General features: G+C 38.0%; 1 protein-coding gene across 5 annotated transcripts in view; it reads left to right on the forward strand.

Annotated features, from left to right (window-relative positions):
- LOC110047902 (protein FAN-like) overlaps positions 1-22,216 on the forward strand; it is a 30,541-nt gene extending 8,325 nt beyond the window's left edge. For 4 of the 5 annotated variants that reach the window (XM_089297911.1, XM_089297913.1, XM_089297914.1 and 1 more), the window contains 37 exons: positions 21-119; positions 325-403; positions 797-852; positions 1,827-1,917; positions 2,226-2,294; positions 2,682-2,726; positions 3,078-3,130; positions 3,608-3,648; positions 4,090-4,181; positions 4,705-4,776; positions 5,286-5,385; positions 5,572-5,665; positions 5,921-6,003; positions 6,536-6,615; positions 6,711-6,801; positions 7,287-7,350; positions 7,771-7,822; positions 8,653-8,773; positions 9,652-9,783; positions 10,308-10,350; positions 10,433-10,532; positions 11,296-11,422; positions 12,337-12,427; positions 13,801-13,863; positions 14,598-14,656; positions 15,511-15,578; positions 15,829-15,896; positions 16,585-16,646; positions 17,218-17,279; positions 17,449-17,505; positions 17,874-17,897; positions 17,978-18,035; positions 18,258-18,311; positions 18,966-19,004; positions 19,360-19,462; positions 20,122-20,231; positions 20,451-22,216. In XM_089297911.1, the coding sequence (XP_089154037.1) occupies positions 21-119; positions 325-403; positions 797-852; positions 1,827-1,917; positions 2,226-2,294; positions 2,682-2,726; positions 3,078-3,130; positions 3,608-3,648; positions 4,090-4,181; positions 4,705-4,776; positions 5,286-5,385; positions 5,572-5,665; positions 5,921-6,003; positions 6,536-6,615; positions 6,711-6,801; positions 7,287-7,350; positions 7,771-7,822; positions 8,653-8,773; positions 9,652-9,783; positions 10,308-10,350; positions 10,433-10,532; positions 11,296-11,422; positions 12,337-12,427; positions 13,801-13,863; positions 14,598-14,656; positions 15,511-15,578; positions 15,829-15,896; positions 16,585-16,646; positions 17,218-17,279; positions 17,449-17,505; positions 17,874-17,897; positions 17,978-18,035; positions 18,258-18,311; positions 18,966-19,004; positions 19,360-19,462; positions 20,122-20,231; positions 20,451-20,545 (2,797 nt within the window). In that variant the 3' untranslated portion in view covers positions 20,546-22,216. The remainder of the gene's footprint in view (positions 1-20; positions 120-324; positions 404-796; positions 853-1,826; positions 1,918-2,225; positions 2,295-2,681; positions 2,727-3,077; positions 3,131-3,607; positions 3,649-4,089; positions 4,182-4,704; positions 4,777-5,285; positions 5,386-5,571; positions 5,666-5,920; positions 6,004-6,535; positions 6,616-6,710; positions 6,802-7,286; positions 7,351-7,770; positions 7,823-8,652; positions 8,774-9,651; positions 9,784-10,307; positions 10,351-10,432; positions 10,533-11,295; positions 11,423-12,336; positions 12,428-13,800; positions 13,864-14,597; positions 14,657-15,510; positions 15,579-15,828; positions 15,897-16,584; positions 16,647-17,217; positions 17,280-17,448; positions 17,506-17,873; positions 17,898-17,977; positions 18,036-18,257; positions 18,312-18,965; positions 19,005-19,359; positions 19,463-20,121; positions 20,232-20,450) is intronic. The other variant, XM_089297912.1, reaches the window with a different exon arrangement.
- The last annotated feature ends 887 nt before the right edge of the window (positions 22,217-23,103 follow it).

Raw genomic sequence — 23,103 nt, forward strand, 5'->3', positions numbered from 1 at the left:
GTCCTTAAATTTGTTTTTAGATTCTCCCTGCTACTGCTAGAACCAGGCGAGATCTACTTTGAAGATTTTAGTGTTTTTCATTATCCATATGACCTGCGTGAAGAAGAAGCCATCAAAAGGTATACATCTCGTACTTGTACTAGTTGATCACACATGCCTATCTGATCATAATGATAAATTACAGTTATAGCTTCTTATTGGCAGATACTTTGGCAAGGTAATATAGATGGATATTGATTCTATGTATATTTTCAATTTGTAGTGATAAGACATAATTTTTGTCACATTTAATTCTTAGAATTTGGTATTAAATTCTTTTTACAGGAAGCAAAGAGGAAGATTAAAGATATGTTCAAAGTCTATACTTTTTGATCCGATTGATACATCTTACCCAATTTTGAAGGTACATGACTGTTTTGTTGTGACTAACATTTGTCAAGTGCTGAATAGGAATGCTACCTGTTTTGCACCCCATCGAGTTTACACCCACTGAGTTTACATCCCTGAACTCATTATAAACTCTCTCTTTCAAGTTCGTCTTCACCTTTAAATATCTGGATTAAAGAATGAGAAATAAATATGTTTTGTGTGACTTTGTTTCATTGTGCCCACAATGTTGGCCTTTTGTTTGGTAAGTGAAAGATAAAATTTTAACGACTTGATCACTAGTTGAGTTGATGTGCTATAAATAAAATAGAGAGTTTAAATAATGAAGTTTTGTTACTTAAGGTGTGTGCAAAGCTCTACAAATAATTTTCTGGTTAAGTGACACAGCTTTGAACTGGTTTGATTTCAGTTTCCCCTTAGAGAATGTATTTCAATTGCTCACTGGTCTGGATCTCTCATGTCAAGGTAAGGAGATATCAACATTGTTTTGTCAAAAATCCTTCTGCTGTGATTTTTTGAAGATTGCATTCAAGCAGATAAATATGTGTGCAATTACTGATCATGTAGTCTATCATTTTGTGGATGCGTGTGTGTCAGTCAGTTCATCAGTCTATCCATCTGCCTATCTGTCTGCCCATTCCTTTGCCCATCCATCAGTCGTTGAAGAAGAAGAAGATACTTTTATTTAGCTAGGGTAACTCTTACAGTTACAAAAACTAATCCTTAGAGGCCCTAGTTAAAAACTGAAAACTAAAAACTAAACATGACAAACAATAATAGATATATAAAAATATGTTAGAAATACTTAAACAAGTTCTAACTAAGCTAATAGAAAAATATCCTAAAAATAGCATATGAAAAATTTATCACAAAAAACAATTAAGAAAAACTACAAATTGCGATTAGAAACTGCACATCCATGATAACAAAAAGCTAAAAAGTCTGTTCATGTATCTATCTGTCTATCCATCCGTCTGTCCGTCAGTCAGTCAGTCAGTCAGTCAGTCAGTTAGTCAGTTAGTCAGTTAGTCAGTCAGTCAGTCAGTCATTCAGTCAGTCAATCCCTGTCAGTCAGTCCCTGTCAGTCAGTCCCTGTCAGTCAGTACTGGTCAATCTGTCTAGTCGGTTGGTCAGTCAGTCACTGTCAGTTAGTACTGGTCAATCTGTCCAGTCAGTCAGTTGGTTGGTTGGTCAGTCAATTGGTTGGTCAGTCAATCATCAGAGGTTGTTCTGCCTGTCCATCCATCATTCAGTCCACCAGTGTTATGTTGGTCAGTCTGTCTGTTGGTCAGTTAGTTGGTGGAACTGTTGATCTATCTGCCAATGGGCTGGTTGATCAGTGTACCTATCCATTCATTCATCTGCTTTTTTTATATATTAACCGTGGGACTGCCATGATAGTGAATAAAAGTTCATGGCATATTTATTGTTTGCTTTAGAATTGACAAAGGAGATGTTCTGGCAATTGAGTCGAAACAAGTCATAGAAATGAAAGAAGGCAACACAATAGCTCCGTATACCTTTAGAAGAGTAAGTACCAAAAGCAGAGTGAGAGAGGTGATAAGAATGTTATTAAAAATAGAGTCGTCATTTAGCAACAGTAACTATATCTTGAAGAACTGGTCTAAACTAACTCTCAAAACTAAGCAATATTTAGAGGTTACCTTAATATGGAGAGGCCTTGTATTAATTATTAATTAAAAATAAATGTTGATTTCATAGTAAGATAACTTGCAGAAAACTAGAATTATATTATATGCAGATCAGCTTAGTATGATACACTGTATTTAGCTATTTTCATTACTAACATGTCATTGATTGATTTGCTATCTTTGCAGGAAAAGGCCAAGTATTTGTTTTCATTCAATTTTGTAGCTTTGAATTTTGTATTACCCCAACTAGAACAGGTGAGTTGTTCACATGTTCTGATATTACATGTATTCACTCATTTTGCTTCGTTTGATTATTAATCAATTTATCAATTTATCAATCAATCAATCAGTCAGTCAGTCAGTCAATCAATCAATCAATCAATAATCAGTGAATTAATACATTAATCCATCAGTACATCAATCCATTAGTCAATCAGTCAGTTTAAATTTATTTATCAATCAGTCATTTTCTTGATCATCAGTCAGTCTCTTAAACAGTCAACAAGTGAACATACAATTCATAAAAAAATGTTATTTTTAATTCATTTAATAATTTGCTTTTCAGTCTTAAAGAGATAAATTTAATAAATTATATAGAGACTGCTTGCTTACAGGTAATTGTTTTTGTGTTGTTTCTAACAGCTTCACAGAGCATCTACTCTCATGCCAGCTGATCAGCAAGCTATGGTGGGTGGACTGTGTTAAAAAATAATTTTTTAATTTAATTTATTTTCTGGAATTGAATTAAAAATAGTCTTGCAACACTTTCTTGTGGTATACCATGGAATATCCCTTGTACCACTTGTATTAATTTTCTTGATATACACCCTTGCTTAAAGGTTCGCATGTATACTGAGGAAATGCAAATGACTCATAGGATACCCCACGGTATATACCACTTGAAAGCATTACATTTATAATTAGACTAAGTACATGTATATATGTGCAGCAGTTTGAGTTATTTCAAAAGTGAAAAAATGCCAATTGAAAATAATGTTACTGACAATCACAGTGCATGTATCTAAATCCTCCACTCAGATCAATTCAATTGTCCAGTCAAGGCAGGCCAGAGTTAGCTTTAATACCAGTTGGTAAGTTACATTCTATTTTTGTTGACAGTTCATTTCCTGTGTATAAACACACTATATGTAAAATAATTTCGGTACCTTTATGTCAACTCTTCATAATTGCTTGAAACTGTTTACAAGTATTGAGCCACCATTTTCTATTCCTTGAAGTGTAGATTGAGTAACATTTTATCATCTGTTTTTGCTATGTATCCTCATGCAAACATATGAACCATACAATCAATAAGAACAGACATTTTTATCCAGAATCTAAATTTAGTAAACCTTCACTTGATAAGATATTTTGAAATCATGGATTAATTTAACACAAACACACAAACAGTAAGTATTTTCAGTTCTAGAATATATATACAAATTTCAATGGTCTAGTAATTGTTTTTTGGTATGTATAGGTAATACTTCCGATGATGGTGTCATTAAATTAAATGTACCAGTACTTTTGATTTTAGTATTAATAACTGCTCGAAATGCATTTCTCAGGTTAGAAGATTTACATGAAAAGATTGTAATGGAAACTATGGGTATGTTTCTTTATGATTAAGAGCAACATCTACACATGTATATATTTGATTGAATACAATCCTTTTTTAGCTACTGCAGGCAATTTAAATGTGAAAGAGCTGCTCATCAAAAGCCAATCTAAATGGGTTTTCCTTGGATATCTCGGTTCTTTGGTGCCAGTGCTGCAGTAATTAATAATCAGTTTTTAATTACTTGAAATAAAACGATAGAAGAGAAAGTGCAGTTTACTCCTAAACCTGTTTCCAGGATCCAGTCAAATTCACATTCAGGACCTCAACTTTGAGAATGGTGTGGTGGTAGCTATAAGGAGGCAGAGCTCTCCTGTCCCATCCATCTTCCCTTTCCCCAATAGTTACTTTTGATAATGACACTATAAATAGAGTAACCAATGACATCTGCTCAACAATTTTAATACTAATTTGCCTTTTTTCTCTTTGCAGCAAAACGGATCACTCCTCTTGTGTGCAATCCTGGCCGCATCATGCTCACTTCTTCCAGACTTTACTTTCAACCTTTCAACAATGCCGACCCAGTGAGTCTCTGGTGTCTAAGGCCTCTTTGGTTTAGTTAGACAGACTTTGCACTTCATGTTTTGAATAATGCATTGCTTTCAATTTTTCTTCACTGGACCTGTTTAGTAACAGATTGGAATAACTTATAATAATGTGGAGGCCACTGAATAGATATAATTTACAGTTTTCTTAAAAGTTTTATTAACATGTGGGATCAGCATTAGGCTAATTGTCTTAACAAATTCATTAAATTATGTTTAATTTGAAATTTATCAGATATTTATCAGGTCCCTTTTAAAACTTAGCACAAAGGAAGGGCTAGGCCCAAAACTTCTAGTACTATATAATTGAGATTTTTACAGATGGTTTGTCCAATATTCTTATTTGCTGCGTACCTAGAACAGATATGTTTTCCTTTACTCTACTACACTGAATTTCTTCTAGGTCATTTTTTGTATCTTGGTTTAAGTAATGTTGTTGATTCATCTGCAGAAATTTAATCCATATGCGTTTCTTGATTTTTTGTTTTTTTTGTTTATCTAGTGTCCAGTCGTTAAATGCAAACTATCCAAGATATGCAGGGTTGTCAAAAGGAGATATCTTCTCAGACATGTGGTACACTTGCCGTAAATTTCTATGAATTTGCATGCTGTGTATTTAGCTTCCAAATAATTTAATATGTACGTATTTGAACTGTGTACACTTGACATTTTTGTATATTTTTTTGGTAGCTATGAATGAAAGCTCTTCATATTGTTTATAATATAAACAGTGTGACAAAATTTAATTTTCCTGTTGATATGAAGAACCCTCATTCTGTGGTCACAAAAAATTAATGAAAAATGTTGAATGTTCACACTTTGAGTATCCTCACCGTAAACATAGCTAAATTTTATAGCCCAATCTCTTGGAGAAGTTAAACAAAAAAAAAATAATAATTGTACTCGACAGCTGAGATCAATATTGTCTTTGTGAAGCTGATTTTTTTTAAAATTTTTTGGTAGCACTGTTAAATATCTTCATGAGATTTCTCTCATTTCTTTTAAAACAAATATTTTCCATCAATATTTCAAGGCGACATTGGCATTCATATAAATTTAAAAAAATTGCTTTCTATTTTCCAGGGTGTAGAGGTATTTTCGACTGATGGTTCTCATATGTATCTTATATTCAACTCACCTAAAGAACGAGATTTATTTTATGAACAAATTGTTCAACAACCAGGTCAGTAAATCACTCACTATTGATATTATTTACTGAAATACTTTATTTTAAAACTAGTTTGTTGTTGTATTTATAGATTTCACACCAGATTTTCTTTCCAACCCAAGCTTGTGATTATTAACTGAAAGGACCTTTGGCAGTGATTGTGTTTATACTAAATGCACATAATTATTTTTGTTTTTGTAGAGGTTGAACTAGAAGATACCAGACAAGAGAACATGACATTAAGATGGCAGAATGGAGCTATTTCAAATTTTGAATATCTAATGTACCTAAATAGGTTAGTAAAATATATCAATTTAACTTTGAATAATACTGTAGTTTTCAATTTTACGTGGTTCAAGCTTTATTTGACCCGTCAAAGATACCTCTTTAAAGCAGACAGACAGCGTTCTTAAGTGACGGATTAAAATAGTGGCGTTTCGTCCTGAGCACTCTAAGTGAGACCACAATTCGTGATTGACTCCGCTAAGCGACCCCCTATTGTGAATACTCTTGCCTTGTTGCTAAGTAACTATGTCTGGTTTCCTTTCAGTTTAGCAGATAGAAGTTTTAATGACCTCACACAGTATCCCGTGTTTCCCTGGGTACTAGCGGATTACAAAACTACCGAGCTTGGTAAGTTCCGTCACTAATACACGAGAATCTACCACAGACACTTCATAAAGAGGCCGATGGTTGATCATCAGTTCTTCAAGGTTAATCTGCTGTGCAAGAGCTTGATGACTCGCCAAGATGTTCAATAATTTGTCAGTCTTCTTAGCTTTCTTTGATTTAAATAAAATGTTTGGTTGCAGAAAAAGATTCTTCAAGAATTCTGGAAACAGCACGTTGTACAACGGGCTTTATGGCCTTATCGAGTTTGCCAGTTTGTTGCCAGACGTTTTTTCCCCTGCATGTCGTTTTTCGTTGAGCGCGCGAGAGCAAAGTGGGAGGAAACAATTCTGTCTTTCCCCAATCCCATCCTCTTACTTTTTGCTCCCTCATATCCCCGCGGTTAATCTGGACGAACGCAAAACAAAATAGAGGGTCTCTGTACTTCCTTAATACTCTTACTATAATTTTGAAAGATAGCTCTCTTTAACAGCCTACATGTACACAATGTCATAGACAGCGCGCAATCTAACGTACAATATTGGTTTGTTTGCAGATTTAAACAAAGAAGAAACATTCCGCAATTTGTCAAAACCTATAGGAGCCCTAAATGAATCGAGATTAGCCCAGTTGAAGGTATGAAGCATATTTAACCATGTATTTACTATCAGTTTCTTACGGTCTTTTTAAAAAATAGAATTTGTTGATTTGTAAATTTCATGTATTTGCAGGAGAGATGTAAAGAGATGCCTGATCCAAAGTTCTTGTATGGTTCTCATTATTCAACGCCTGGATATGTGTTGTACTATCTTGTTAGAGTCGGTAAGAATTTCTGTGAGTTGTAGATGAAAAGATTTTGAAAATGTAGACCAACGAAATAATTCCTGCCTGCTTAATTTTTTGAAGTAAAGATGTTGCTTTTGTGAGATTTTACTTTTTTTAAATTAAATTAACCCTCTTGTGTGCAGTGATGAAGTGTGTGATTACACTTACATTTCCAAAGTTATTTGTGATTACCTTTACATTTCCAAAATTATTTGATCATGTTTCATTACTCCGCGTTTTTAAGTGGTGGAGTTCTCGTAACCATGGTGGAACGTTTTAAAGCTGGGCTTCCTACATAGTGTGTCTTCCTGGATATTTGTGTCATGTTTTCACAGCTTTATTGCCACTTATTGCAAAGCATACAAGTTTCGTTTCAATTCCTTACTCCGTACACACTTGAGATTATTTGTTACTCCACTATACTTCAATCAGATATTTGTCACTATATTTGCCGTTGAACTTTGCTTTGTCTCTCTTTGTAGCTCCAGAGTTTATGCTGTGCTTACAGGGAGGAAAGTTTGATCAACCGGATAGATTATTTAACAGGTGCATAAATATTACGCGTGCAAGAAACAAATACGAATTGCCCAAGGTTTGCCGATCAGCTGCGCATTTATGGTGAAGAAATCCCGTTCACGCTGTTGAATTTCGTCTACAAATAGGAAAACCATAATTGTACTCTGAATATACGGTGGTGGTGATTCTGTTTGTTGTTTAGAAAATTAGATTTGGTCTTTTTTTCATTGGTATTTCTTATTATTGCTGTGGTATCATCTATTGCTTGGGAACGAGTAAAACCAAGTTGTCCATAGTCACATGCCACCAACAGACCGAAAAAATCGAAGGCCTCTTCTGACCAACGTTCTATTTTTGTAACCCGCACTGCTTTCAAGTAATCCTACCAGTGGGTTTTGGGAACATGTTCTTACTCATTGTGTATTGTTTGCTTGTTTGTTTTCTTTATAGTATTGGTGAAACCTGGGAGAATGTCTTGACAGGACATGCGGATGTCAAGGAGGTTTGTACAGATCTTTCTGTTTTGGAGGAGAGAAAAGAGGGTTATTAGTTACCTTCACAGATTTTGGAACAGGTTAAAATGTGCTCTAAAGTAAGAGATTTTGATGTTGAGCATAATTGCGATTAATGTAAATTTTCAGTTGTTTTGAGTGCTGGCAAATGTAAGATCAGTCGGCTGTTGCAGCGAAACACACGCGCTAACCTTTGAAATGTACGTGCAGTTGTTGACTCTTGATTGGCTGAGAAGTTTGGAAAACCAACAAAAAGATCAGCCTCTCAAGTCTTTTCAAGCCTATAAAATGCAAGTGTAGTTTAACTGCCGGGCAATTTGATTGGCTGAGACTTCCTGGAAACCCACAAAAGGAGCAAGAGTCACGGGGTGCTTTCCATTATGCCAAACCGACCGGTCAGAGATCAGTGGGAATACCCGAACAAAATAGAACGACATTTTCTGATCAAACCGGGCCAACCAATAGGAATGTCTTTTGCCATATTTAATACCTTTCCTGATCCCCTAATTAGGGCAAAGAACCAGACCAGTTTGTCAAAAGTGGAACGGCGAATTTCGATCGGAATATTCCGACCGAAATAAGTGGACCACCTCCAGAGGTGATCCCGAATATTCCAGTCGGAAGAAACCGAAACGGACTTATCCATTTGAATCCCGACCGAAATTTCCGGAATCTTTGCCGTAATGGAAAACACCCACGGTTTCGCATATATCACTGTAATTTGCAGTCCATTGTTAAGCCGACCTTGGTTGTGGAAGGTTGAAACTTCTATAATTTGTGAAGTATCTCTCTTAGGAATGTTTTTTCTTATTTTCAACAGCTCATTCCAGAGTTCTTCCAGTCCTCTGGTGAATTTCTTTTAAACAGTCAAAGCCTGCCATTGGGCTGCAAACAGGACAAGACTAAAGTCATGGATGTTGAGCTTCCTTGCTGGGCAACAGGTAGAACGAAGGGCGACCAACATAAAAATATCTCTACAAAAAGAAACAAAACAAAACAACAACAACAACAACTAAATTTTCACCTTAACTAGTACCCAGGGTACCAGAGGTTTTCTCTCACGCGCAGCTGGATAAATGAATTATCTTCATGTGCCACCATATTGTCATAACCGCTAGAGTCAAAGAGGTGTACGGCAATGTGGAAGAAGAATTGAATGATCTAAGTTTGGAATTGAGAGGGTTGTTAAAGCGTTTGATTAAGACTGATGTTTCTCCCTTTATTTAAGCTTCTACTCTTCCCGTTAGACCGCGACACCCGATTTTTCCCAGTTTCGTCAAGGCCTAAGACTTAGATTTTTTTGTCAAAAACGCGTGATCAGGATTTTTTACATCGTACCAAACATTTCTTTATACTGTCTTATGGGACGGGAAAACGTGACACGTGATGCGTTACATTCACCACGTCCGTTTCTGCCCAGAGACTGAGAAATAAACTAGAGAAACAAAAAAGAAAATCTGGTTTCGCTATGTTGTGGAATGGTGTAACAATACTTACGTTTGTACAATTTAAATTTAAATTTTTGTATATAATTTATACTTTTTAGATATGTAATTGTAAATTCTATGCCTGTAATTCTTTATTGTCTTTTTTTGATGCTTTTTATACTGGTCACCGATTAATACCAGTCAATCTATATCTTGATCGACTGACCGGTCTTTACCAGGATAAATAAAGTTATTATTATTATTATTATTATTATTATTAGAAAAGTGCTCAATAAAGATTATTATTATCTTTATTATTATTATTATTATTATTATTATTATTATTATTTTTACGTTTTAGATCTGATGTACTTGTTTTTCTTATGAATTAGATCCAGGGGATTTCATTCAAAAGAACCGTGAAGCTCTTGAGTGTCCTTTTGTCTCGGAGAGATTACATCACTGGATAGACTTGATATTTGGATATAAACAAAGAGGACACGAAGCATGGCAAGCAGACAACGGTAAGCGCTACTGTAGCATCATAATAGGGCGTTTAAGGTCGTATTCTATTGGGATCAACCGTTTTAAACGTAACCGGTTTGGGTTGACACGGTTGCCTTTTCTCAGTGGAACACTTTTCTAACCATTTTCGGTTGAAACGCGGTAACTCCTGGAAATAGTCGTTACGCGAGCTACAATCACGCGACACATATAATCATACACGCAAATGCTTTTTCAACCATTTCAACCTGGTTTGAGGCCGGTTGAAAAAGTTGATCAACCAAACCAACCGAAAACGGTTTTTCCCCAATAGAGCACGAAAACAAACCGAACCAACCAGAAACGGTTAATCTCATAAAACACGACCACAACGGTAACAGAAACGTTGCTTGACAAAAGTTTTTTTTCGAGTAATAAAATGGCTGTCTCGTGCGTTATAATTCCTGGTACATTTCGTTGCCGTCCTCTGCAAAACAACAACGTGAAATAATGCTTTTTTTCTTGCTAAGTTTGAGAGCAACACTATTTTTTTCTGTCATTTCAGTGTTCTACTACCTAACATACGAAGGGGCTGTGGACCTTGACAGGTAAGGTTGTAATAAATTGATGTTTGCTGGTTTGTTAGCGAGTTTATTGTTGAACAAACTTCTGTTTTCTTCCATGTGCCAGGATTGAGGACCCAAATGAGCGAGCTTCTTTAGAAGCGCAGATCCTGGAATTTGGACAAACTCCTAAACAGCTGTTTACAAACCCTCATCCACAGAAACTGGTAAAGAAAACTGCTATTTATTTAAATCATTATTGTTACCGCAATTTGACACTTTAATAAAATTTAAAAACGGTCTCTGGCTACTGCGTAAACTGCAGTCTTCAACGGATGAATTGATGACTGAAGAAGGCGCTAAAAATTCTAAAATAAAGTGTGATAAATAATAATACAATAGAATAAAATTACGGCAATAAACTTAGACCCCGTCCTCACTACGCCGGAGGGATTTGAAAACGGAGGTTTCACTCTGAAAACGCATCAAATTTTTTCCGTCCACACTACGTCGGTGAAATTTGAAAACGCAACAATCAGCGGTCATTTTGGATTTGTGTTTGAGGAAAACTCGGGCAGGGAAATCACATGATTATCGTGACGTCATCGTTTTGGAAAAGCTCCGTTTTCAAAATGTTTGAACTCCACACGAAAACGAAAAGCCGGCGTTCTCAAATTCCTCCGGTTTAATGAGCGTTTTCGAAAAGCTCCGCCTTGTTTTCGTGACGGATTAGTGTTGACGGTAGGCCTAACCGTAGGAATAAAGCTCCGTTTTCAAATTCCTCCGGCGTTGTGTTCGGGGCCTTATTGTTACGAAAATATCTGTCGAGAAGACATGAAAGTAAAAAAAAAAAATCATAATTTATGAGACACTGTTCTATTGGCTCATCAAATTCTCAGCACCAAGTTTCAAGAGAAAAGGAGATATCAGCTTGGAGAATCTTTATTTTGAGCCTTAGATTGAATGGGTTCACATGTTGTTTATCGAAAGGTAACTGGAGCGAGCCCTAACTCCAGCAACAACCCCACACCCATCAGCAGCAGTGTACTGAATGGAGAGAGTCCCACTGAACCAGACACGCAGAGTGCAAGCAATGTACCAGTCATCAAAGTTAATGGTAGGTTAACACCACGAAACATTGATCATATGTCACTGATGACTGTAAGGATGATGGCGCTTTCGAAGAAAATTAACCCAAAAGGTTTACTTAACTTTCAGTTAACCGTAGTTTGCATGTATTGGTAAAGATCTTTTTCCTAGTTACTTTCGCGACCTCCTTGTGCGCGGCTTCAATATTCCACTTGTCGCTTGTATTTTCTTGGTGTGCACACTCGCATAAAGGCTATTGTATGTACCGAGAAAATAAGAATTGACTCGTGGGATATTTCATGGTATACCACTCGAAAGCGTTGAATAACTGGTATGTAATGCGGATTTACAGCTGGCTGAATTTCACTTGGTTGTCTTTTAAATGAACGTGAATGTCCGTCTTAACGCTGGTTTATGGTCGGAGTCGTAAGAACACTTGAACGACCTAGTGAAAATGGAAAATCGGAGTCATAAGCGGAGTCATAAGCTCGACTGAATCGGAGTCGGAAGAGATAGAACGTTTCTATTTTCTTCCGATTCCGCTTAAGACTCCGTCGCTTATGATCCAGTGGAAACTAGATTGTCGGAGCCAAAAGCAAAAGTGGCTTCGGCTTCTGTTTTCGACTCCGGCTATCTGGTTTTCACTAGATCATAAGCGGCGGAGTCTTGAGTGGAATCGGTGTTCTGCTTGCGACTCCGACAATGTAGTTTTCACTAGGTCATAAGCGACGGAGTCATAAGCAGAATCGATATTCTGCTTCCGACTTTGTCGGTCTGATTTTCACCAGAATATATCATATCTCTCTACGCTTCTCATCTGACTCCGATCACGACTCCTTTGTCAGTGAAAACCAGCGTTTAGAGAGAGTTCACTGTAAATGAAGTTCCTTGAATGGTGTTTGAGAGTGAGAGAAAACCAAATAAATCCGCTTGATATTTCAGTTGATTTTGATGAAGTGTTCAGCCAAAACCATTCACAGTGGACCAACATGGACAAACTACAACAGACCACGTGTCACAAACTGCACAAAGAGTAAGACTAGTTTTGTAACTCCCTTAGACAAATATGAAATGTTAATTAACATTTAGATTTCTCTTGCATGCGTGGAAGTGAACCCGATGATTGTCTGTATGGTCCTTAATTTTTGTGAGATGTCGGGAGGAAATTATGAATTCCGAAAACTCTGGATAGGCTAACGCTCTTTCTGTTCGTCACGCATTCGTCGAAAGATTGCGTGATTAATACAAGGTACTACGATTATCAGATGAGTAAGGCGCGACGGAGTTTTGGTGACGAAGGTTTGCCCCGAAAACTACGGTGTTACCTCGGGCAACTTTCTTCCTTTCCAATGGTAACAATATCGTCGCCTGCAATTTTGCGCGCTTTGCTGCCAATGACATCAAAGACCAACAAGTTGCCTCTGGAAACGAAGTCAGTTTCCCGTGACAACAACACGATTTAAATGTAAAAACCTGGTTACCAAACTTCCGTCGCGTCTTACTCAACTGATGATCGTAGTCTACTACAAAATCTAAACTCTCCCTTCTGGTTTCTATACTTTTTCTGTCCTCTCTTTTGGAGAATTTCATTCTAGCCAACACGTCTTTCCTTAGTTGATCTGGTCCTTCCGAGTCTTTATTCTTATGACCTGCTTCCTTGTAAATCTGACATTTAAACATTCTTAGCAACCCTTTTCTTTCATCTTATGTGCATGCAGCATTAAATCTTAGCTCTAATTTTACGAGCTTTACTTCAGACTTTGGGAAGATTTTTATGAACTGTATAACTGCATGATATCTTTGTTTCTCTCCTATGAGCGTTTTCCCTCTTGCTTTGGCATAAAATCATGTCAACTTCAAATTGTGAATGTAGGCAACCGTTAAAAAACGAATAATCTCCGCAACCTTAACACTAGTACTTTTCTATATTTTTTTATTTGTAAACATTTGCCTTGAATTGTCGCGCGTAACCTCCGTTCATAGTTTCTAAACGTTTTGATTTTAACTCTATATCAAATGTTGATCGATCTCAAAAATACGATTGCTATTGAAATAAACTTATATGATTAAGGCAGTGAAAAGCAAAAACACAGTCATTAAAAACATTAAATGAGTTTAAAGTGAGACAAAGCGTAAAATATATTTTCGATGCTTTTCCGGGGGGATCAAGTGCCGTTTTATTAAATCTTGTCTTTTGATTGCTATAAACGAAACTAAATGAATAAATAAAGAAAGAAAGACCGCGCACTCGTGAGTGCCCCAAACGTCAGCATGATGCATTATGGGTTATGTTGCTTGGCAACGTCTGACGAAAATCGCGGGCTCAGCAATAATTATTCCCCCGATTGTTGTGGTGACGTGAATCACGGACACTGTATGTATGTTAACCTCATGTGTCATGTGTAGGGATGCTTCGTCTTGTTCTGTGAATGTCAATATAACCAACAGTCAACTCACGCAGCACAGAAGGTAACTACATTCAAGAAATTACGTACAATCAAGTAATGCATGAACTAAAACACATTCCGTCAGACTCAGTGTTGTTAATGTTACATGTAAATTATGAATTTAAACAGACTTTAATTCATCCTAAAATGTTCTTTTGAAAAACTAGTGTTAAAACCTTCGAACTCTACATGAACCAACTACCACTTAAAATACTTGCAGTTATAGTCGCATTTTGGAGGATTTTTAAACAGTTAAAGAATAACTTTGGTCTTTAAATTGGTTTGTTTTCATGGACAGTCCTTTAAATTTCGAGCTTATCTTAACTTAACAAGCCACGGCCAAACCTTGCATTCTTTAAAACACCCCAACATTCTCATATCCTTTGTTAACATGTCTACTCTTGTAACAAACCTCCTTTTGGATAGAACAGTTACTGCATGGTATTCTTCTATATGGAGTCTTTCCTTTGCGTGTTACAATCGGTCAGTTTCTATTTCTTCGGCGGCTTTAATTCTCTTTTCTTTAGACCTTTTACTGAAGAGTGACGGTTCCTTTTCTTAGCGTCACTCTTTTGCCACGGGACGGGGAGGGCGGTTTCTTGAAAACCTCAGTAATCCCGCGATAATCTAGTTAATTACCGTGTAATTTCCTAAGCTGTGTTGTTTTAACATTTATTGCTGTGCTTTTATGGTCTCTTAAGAGCAACGTTTACACTTAAATCTGTTGTTCTTGCGCTTTTTGTGATCTCTTCACAGCACTGTAACATCAGTGAGACTATCAAAGGATTGCAAGAACGTCTTTTCTGTTTCACAAGGTACGAGACCTTCCACAGTACATATAACAACGCGGTTAGAATCTAACGACCGGTACGAATTTTAAACAATGTCACAGAGAAACAATTACTTGACGGTAAAAATTCTTGCAAGCTAATCAGGACTTGAGGCAAGAAGGTGTGGAAGCGTTAACACACGCGAAAAAATTTAGGAACCAACCCAGGTACACAAAAAATTAATTTATCGTGATTTGACATGTGGAGTGTAGTTACCTTCTCCACGGATAGGAGAGTTTTATTAGCTTAGGGGCACTTTCCATTCGATAAAATATTCTTGTTCGAATTTCCGAAAATTTCCAATGGAACAGTATTTTCCGGAATTTCCGGAAAGAGGACAACCTCGCGAGGTAAATCGAAATTTTTGGAAATTTCTTACTGGGAATTTCCGTTCCATTTGACTTGCCCTCTATTCAGGAATTTTCGGTTGAATGCATCGCTTTTCGGAAATACAACAATGTCCGTATTTTGTGAAAACTTTCCTGGGAAATTTCCATATCATTTGTCCTCATTTCGAAATTTTCGGTTGTTGTGGTTGAATGGAAAGCAGCGTGGGCATCTGTGAAGCGTGCGTACCTTTTCCCGCCCTTTTACACGAGCATGTAACCGGTCAAAAGTGAAGTGGTCATAAGGCGCGTAAACAATAAATACTGTTTGTGCCAATGCGGTCTTGCATTTACCTCGCTTGTCACGATAACAAGTGTGATCAGCGTGACGTCACGTCATTCATTTATCAGTGAACATTAGATGGTCAGACAATAACTTAATGAGACATTGCCGCTGCTGCCGTTGCTATAGAACGGTATTTATTCCAAGACATTGTTTCTCTTGTTCTTCAGATACACAACTGAAGATGTACTCGATAGAAACTAGACAGCAAGTGAGAGGAATCAATCTGTCCTCTATGGTAAGTTTTTTGTGCACAAATTTGGTTTTTTTTTTTTGCGACCTCGTTCTATGAACCCGCAAACCTGAACATGCTCTGTATAAACAAGACAGTTTTACTGATGTTGTGGCACACGTCGGAGGCTAACTTTAACTTATAAACTGAATACTGTCTACCGGCTAAATGCTGGGATCATTTCAAAACCAGACCCCGTGAACACGGAAGCAAGTCCCCGGTTTCGTCATTTGCATTATTTACTTTCTTTCAACAGGCCCTTTCGTCTTGTGCCATTATGCCGGACTCAAAAACGATCATAGTTGGATCTTGGGATAACAAAATGTGAGTACTGTTCCTAAGTTCCGCTCTTCCCGCTCGTTTATTTCGGGAACCGTTAATTTTTAAAAATGCTGATCTAAGATCCTTTGCGTGGCGCCCATGTACGCAATCTGTGCCTTTTGTTGGTGGGATTGGTAGCACTTCCCCCTGAGTAAATGGTCTTGCTCTAAAACGTCTTCAGTAGCTGTAAACTTGGTTTTATAAAATACAACTGGTTACCAAGAAAGCAGTGTGTATTAGTAGAGTGCTGCATTCTTGTCTTTTTGATGGACGTCTAGAATTTATGACTGTTGAGAATTTATGACGTCTAGAATTTATGCCTGTTTGTATATCAGAGTTTCAGACAAGCGGCTGTCGCTCCTCAAGTCTTTCGTTCCTTACTGCGCAAGCTTGACGAAACGAGCGACTCTCGAGAGTTCCGTTGCAGGCTCGAGTTTGATTGGTTTAGCGACAATGAAAATAAGCGGAAGTGAAACACTAGCGACTCGATTGAGCCACATGTTTGTAAGCTAGGCATGCGTAATTCAACCGGAAGTGCGACATTTTTCGACTTCCAAACAGTACTTTCGAGGGTCGCTCGTTTCCCGACCGCTGGTGCTGAGTGCTAGGGTGCAGACGAAATCTGGCCAAGCACATGCAACAGAATTTGGAGTTTGAGTTAATGATTTCGACTGTTTTTCGTTTCTTGCAGATACATTTATTCTGTGGAGTATGGGAGGGTTGTAGACACCAAAGCGGGGCATGATGATGCAAGTAAGTGTTTGTCATTGGTCAAAGTAATTAGAGAAAAACTAAAATAATCACAGAGCAAATCAAAGTGTTGGGAAGCGTGTGACCGGCGGCAACTATGGGAAAAAAGCAGCCGCCGGCGAAAGTGGGTGACATGCAAACGAGAGAAAAGCGTGCGAAAACATGTAACGTGGAGAAAAGCGCAGGAAAAGGCGTACCTGGACAAAAGCGCAGGAAACATGAAACCGGTGGCAAACGCGGGAAGGCATTTATTCGGGAGCAAGCACGGGAAAGTCGCATGATTGGCTCTGATAATTAGAGCGTGTTGCACAATTGTGGTAAAATAAGGGTAGAAGAAAAACAAACAAATATTTACTTGACAAGTGTCTTCCAACAATTATTGTATTATAATTATGATAGCAAATGATTAATAATAGTTTTTTATTATTTAAAGTTACTTCTTCTGGTATTTTAAAATAATGATTAATAATAATTTATTTCTTTTATATATAGCGCTCTTTACAATAAAAGAGATCAATAGCGCTTTACAACAGGTATAATAAAGAAACGAGTTTGTGTTGTATTTGCATTTTAGTTTCATGTTTGTGTTGGAATGATGGCATCCTAGTTACTGCTTCGTGGGATTCAACGGTAAAGGTAAGCTTAAATATATATTTGGAGACAACCGTATCGTTTTCTCGTCTTTCGATGATAATATTCTTGTACAAAATGGTTAACTTCTTTGAACAGAGTCGATTTCTTAAAAGGCTTTATACCTTTTCCCGTTTTCATAACTGTGAGTGTGTTTTGTCTAATTCACTTGAAGGTTTGGAAGTTTTTTCCTGAACCAGATGGCAAGAAACCCTCGCCGCCTGAAATCCTGGTAAAGTATGCTTCCTGTTTACTCGTTAATTGGTCAGAAAAAATATGAAACACGATTGCATGTATTTTCATTAATGTTCCAGTATCTTTATCCAGCTAACTAAACTACTGTAAAGTTATGACCCTCATAAAGTAGTGGGTAAAATTTCATGGCTGTTACCAAATCCCAATAACAGTGAAGCTCCCCCCCCCCCCCAACCCCCCACCCCACTCCCACAAAAAAAGTGAGGGCGATGGGAAAAGGCTGCTAAATAGGCAATTTTGAAAATGTGTCCAAAGTGAATTAAAATCATGTGAGTGGCTCAGTTGTTGATCTATTCTCGCTTTGCATCTTGTTTACAATTTGTTTCTGTTGTCTTTTCTTTCCAGGCTGAGCTCGAGCATGACACTGAGGTAAAGTACCGTACAGGTAAATTTTTAGTGCATTGCCTTATTCTCTTGTATTCATGTTTCATCTGTGATTGTATTTCCAGGTGAATTCTGTAGACCTCGATCCTACAAACACGCTAGTGGTAACAGGGACTATGGATGGTAAGTGTCTGTACAACTGGTGATAATATCAAAAGCGTTTAATATTTATTTCTGTGTTCAGTTAGCCAGCATCCTGAACGCTCTGTAACTCTGTTTTGCTAACATTTGCCATCTTGCCCATTTTCTCCGTGGCACCCTTTTTGGGCTTTTCACGCTGCAGTCCTTCTTGAGGAGTTTTTTAACGTGTTTTGATCGTGTGGTTTTTTTTTTTGTTCTACTCAGGAACTGTGATGCTTTGGAACATCGATCAACAAACAGCAATCAGTCATCACCCAAGTAAGTGAAAGCCTGAGCTCTGTTACATTCAACTCGTTTAAACAGTGGTATTAAAGGTCGCCACACACTAGGGGACAAGAAATACTCCTAGTCGCTTCATGCCACGGTATAACCGGGATAAGTTCCGGTCTTGGCTCGTATGCAGACTTTATATTTACTGTACCTTATACGCTAGGGTACATGTGGCGGGGACGTGAAGCTCCTTCCTGTGTACACATAGGACGTCTGGACAGTACGTAAGCTGGTACACACAACGCTGATATTAGTTCATTTCTATGTTGTAGCGGGGACAGTTTGCAAGAGCAGTGCACACGATGCGACATTGAAAACTGGGGTCATTTTTGTCCCTTCTTCATGACGGACGAATTCAAACCAACTGAATTTTATGCAAGAACTTTTTCGCATAAACGGGCATGTCACACGAGGAAAACTGTCGCTGCAACATATCCCGCTTTATCTCCCCACAACATGTATCCTATTGTGTGCCGACCTCAAGAACAATCAAAGAATTACATTGCTTTATAATGTTATGACGTCTTTCACCTAGCGCAACACATTTCAAACTTTACAACGAGCCAGTTATTTCTAAGTGACTTCACTTTGAGGACTAGAGCTCGAGTGATTTCTTTGACAATAATTTTTTGTTCTTTTCAGTTCATAAAGAGACGGTGAATGCCGTTCTTTTCAGTCCAGGTAAGTCAGACATAAGTATCTCAGTTCCAATGTGAGATCTCTAATACAGTTCAGTCGTTAGATGTTTCTTAACCTTTAATTAAAGAGCCAGAGTCCGAAAATCTTGCATTTTCCCCTGGTTGATTATATTTATTTGAATATTAGGTCAATTTCGATATATTAAAATTCTAACTTGGCTCCGAGGCTTAGGGGAACAAAACAAAAGAAATCACATCGAGGATGAGAATTGAATAATGAAGTTCTTTTGATTTATTCCCCTAAGCCTCGAGCTATGTTACAATTTTTAATATATCGAAATTGACTATTGAGCTGTTTATCATCTAAAAAAATTAATGGTTTAATGCTGACCTTTCAGATGGACAGCGGATTCTCTCCTGTGGTGCTGACCACTTCATGAGAGTGCTGGATGTTCATACAGGAACAGAAGTGTATTCTAAAGACGTCGGCGAGGAAATTAGGTGTGTTAAACACGTGTGAACTCTGCCGTGTAATCTCTGCCGTGCCGTGTAAACTCTGCCGTGTAATCTCTCTGACAGAGATTTCGTGCAAGCACTATGAGAATTTTTTTATTCGTATCAACTGTGAATCAAGGTTGTCCAAACGCAAAAGAGCGCACTCACGTGAACATGGAGTCAGAAAGATATGTTGTTATCACCTTCTCAAGGAAATATGAGAACATTACGCCGATTTTGTCTAACTCTTCACTGGCTTCCTGTACGTACAAGGGTGTTCAAATTGTGAAGTGCTTTGTAGTAAAGTGTGAAAACTTCCTGTTAATTGTAAAGCTTATCATTTTTCAAATTTTACTACAAAGCACTTCACAATGTGGCACCCTCGAAAGTACGCGATTTCTTTTCCTCGTAAGTCTTTAAATCAGAAAATGGGCGTAAAAGGAGATTTTCTGTCGAAAACCGTGGAACTCGCTTCCATCAGAGATCAGAAACAGCTATTCTGTGTCGGGTTTTTAAAAATATACTTTAAAAATATACTTTTTTAAAAAGAGTACAGCGTATTTCATTCATTCTCGGCCTCGAATAAGGCCTAATGAAACCCTCAAGGACAAGTGGATTGTCTTGGATAATGCCCTGTTACAGTAATTAATCATTTCATTTGGCAGGTGTGCTGTATGGGATGGTCAGATGGTACTTGCAGGCGGTGAATCAGGCTACTTACAGATCTGGGATCTGATTAATGTGCAGGAGGTTTGCAGAATTACGGCTCACGAAGGTAAGACTTTACACAGACCCGCGTAAAACGGCGAGCGAAAAAATAAGGGCAAAGCGTGCTGCGGGAAGACAAGAGTTCGTTCACCTTCTCGCACCAAGCCCCTCTCTTTTTTGCGCCCTGATCCTATTAGACTTAAAAGCAGAGTTTCTTAGTTACTAAAATGGGAACAGACCGTACCCGGTCTTGCCCAGTGGCTGAATCTCACCTTCTTTATAACAGGAGCTATTCGATGCATCGATGTATCAAGTGATGGTTGTACCGTGGTGACGGGTGGAGAAGACGGTCAGGTGATCATGTGGAAACTCCACGTTTAACAAGAAATTTCATCGACAATCGTCACCCTCTTAGTCGGAGAGAACCTGGTGACAAGAACAGAACCCAGTGCCCCATGGAACAGCGATTCCAGGATGGCCCAGGGACAAGAGCTGAAACTAAGAAAGCCGAGGGGTCTGCTTGCAGTTAGAGATCCCAGAGGAGAGAAGTTGCCTGTTTGTCATTCCTGTCTTAGTTCAATCATGTGGCAGCCATCTTGAAGAAATCTGCGTCGAGGAGAACTCGCACTGAATTAATGAAGATGTAAAAATAACGAGATATGGCTTTAAAACAATCAAAATACTATGTGAAAGAGGTTATATTCTAGTTTCATATCATCGTTGTAAAAAATAAAATAAAATAAACGATATTCGGGCTATTGATCAGGTTCGTCACGGACAAGTCGGCTTCGTTGCAGAGAAGCCACGCATACCTGTTTTGAACAAGGGAAAGTTCATAGAACATTCAGATTTATTGTGAAAGAATATGTTCAGTTTTCGAAGGTATAGATTCATGGCCAGAATTTTACTTTGTAAATATGTTGCCACTAGTTTCTTTGATCGCTAGAGGCCTTAAAAACGGAGAAATATAATGGGTTACAGGTTGCGTTACTTCGCGACTGTGTAAATATAGCGAATAATAGTTGTAATATTATTGTTATCGCTAGAAAGCAACAATTTTCAATTTAGATATAAAGGTGTTTTATATTATTTATTTAGGATAGATTCCTTCCTTCAGCGACGTTAAGTACTTTAGAAATGTCCCCTGTTTCTTTCTGATGATTGCCATTGGTCCGTGGACCATAACCTCTGCCCTCCCTTGTCATTCTCAAATCTCCTCTGGAAACAGTTTACTTTTGGGTTAGAAATTTCAGGGTTTTTTAAAGTACAGAGAAGATATATCCAGCATTTTTGGCGTTATAGTATTCTTAGTGTTCGTCTCCCCCATACGTAGAGTTCTATTGCTAAGGAAAACGACATGATTCTGAGTATTGAAACTCAAATCTCTGTCTGAAGTTTTCTCAGTAACCATGCAATAGAATAAAAGGAGGTCTACAAGGGAGTGAAAAGTAACTTTATCTTTCATCGTGAAAGGTAGCTAATTGTACTTTATTTGTACACCAAGATAAATTTTACAATTAAAACGTGTATGAACAAGGAGATAAGTTTATTTTTTTACCCTCCACGATTTCCTTGAACGGTCAAATCCGTTCCAATGTCCAAAATGGTGAATTGCTGGAGAGAAGCCTTTATAGTCAGCTTAGCGAAGTTGAAGGCTGGAGGAGGTGCGTTTTCCGGTCATATAGGAAGAGATGAGCCAGTCTTCCAATTCGCGGCTGTCATGGATATGATTGTGCGGAATTTACGGAGACCCGGGAATTAAAATAATCACGGTTCGAGGTACAATTACTGACCCAAGCTGGTCAAAAGGAAGATATGTAATGCTGAATAATCATAGGAAGACCATGACTATGAGTAGTTGGTTAAGCGGGGTAGTGTGAACGCTTACCAACTAGCCCATGGATAGTGATTTATCTGTTGAATAACGTTATCCAGTAAGAGAACGTCGTAAACTAATTTGTTTTTTCTAATAGCAAAAAGTTAACAACGCAAGTAGGACCACTACGGTATAACCAGCGACCATGCCCTCCCTCCCTTATATTCCTTCTCCCATTCTAAAAAAAAAAAAAAAAAAAAAAAAAACGCCCAGGGTATCCTCCACTTTTCGAAATGAAAATCGTCGTGTAGAAAGCCTTGGGAAGAAAGTTACCAGAGGGTCGGTGTGCTTTTCAGAGCAAAGAGGGTTAGCCGTACTACTCAGCCTTTTGTGGGACATGTGATTAGCGGTCTTCTCGGCAAGTTCTTGTAAAAGGCTGCTTTTCACTAGCGACGGCGTTCGTAGTCGGAATCGTAGTTGGAGTCAAGAGTGCTTACGACCTAGTGAAAATTGAAAATCAGAGTCGTAAGCGGAGTCACAAGCTCGACGGAATCGGAGTCGGAAGAATCAGAACGTTTCCATTTCTTCCGATTCCGTTTACGACTCCGTCGTTTATATGATCCAGTGAAAACTAGATTGTCGGAGTCGGAAGCAGAAGCGGAAGAACCAACCAATCACAAGGCCCGGAATCAAACACTGTGGTTGGTTTATTCTTCTGCTTCTGCTTGCGACTCCGACAATACAGTTTTCACTAGAACTAAGCGACGGAGTCATAAGCGGATGCAATGTTCTGCTTCTGACTCCGTCGGTTTGATTTTCACTAGATCGTACCGCTCTACGCTTCTGATTACGACTCCAACTACGACTCCGTCGCTAGTGAAAACCAGCCTTTAGAGAGCCAAAGATGACAACAGAAGACAGTTAACTATCCATTCTTTTCGTTCCTTTATTTCCTCTCATCCTATTCAACAAGATTGCATGCTTCCTATGCCTAGATCTGCAAGTGCATCTTTATACAATTTAAACCTCTTCTTTTCATGTGCATTGCACCAACGGGGAGGCTCAATCAAATATGCATGCCTGTTTATTGGCGGGTTCTCGTGACGTCATCATATTACAAAAT

The sequence above is a fragment of the Orbicella faveolata genome, unplaced genomic scaffold, assembly GCF_042242905.1.
Source record: "Orbicella faveolata isolate gen_17 unplaced genomic scaffold, um_ofav_v1 contig_3, whole genome shotgun sequence".
NCBI lineage: Eukaryota > Metazoa > Cnidaria > Anthozoa > Scleractinia > Merulinidae > Orbicella > Orbicella faveolata.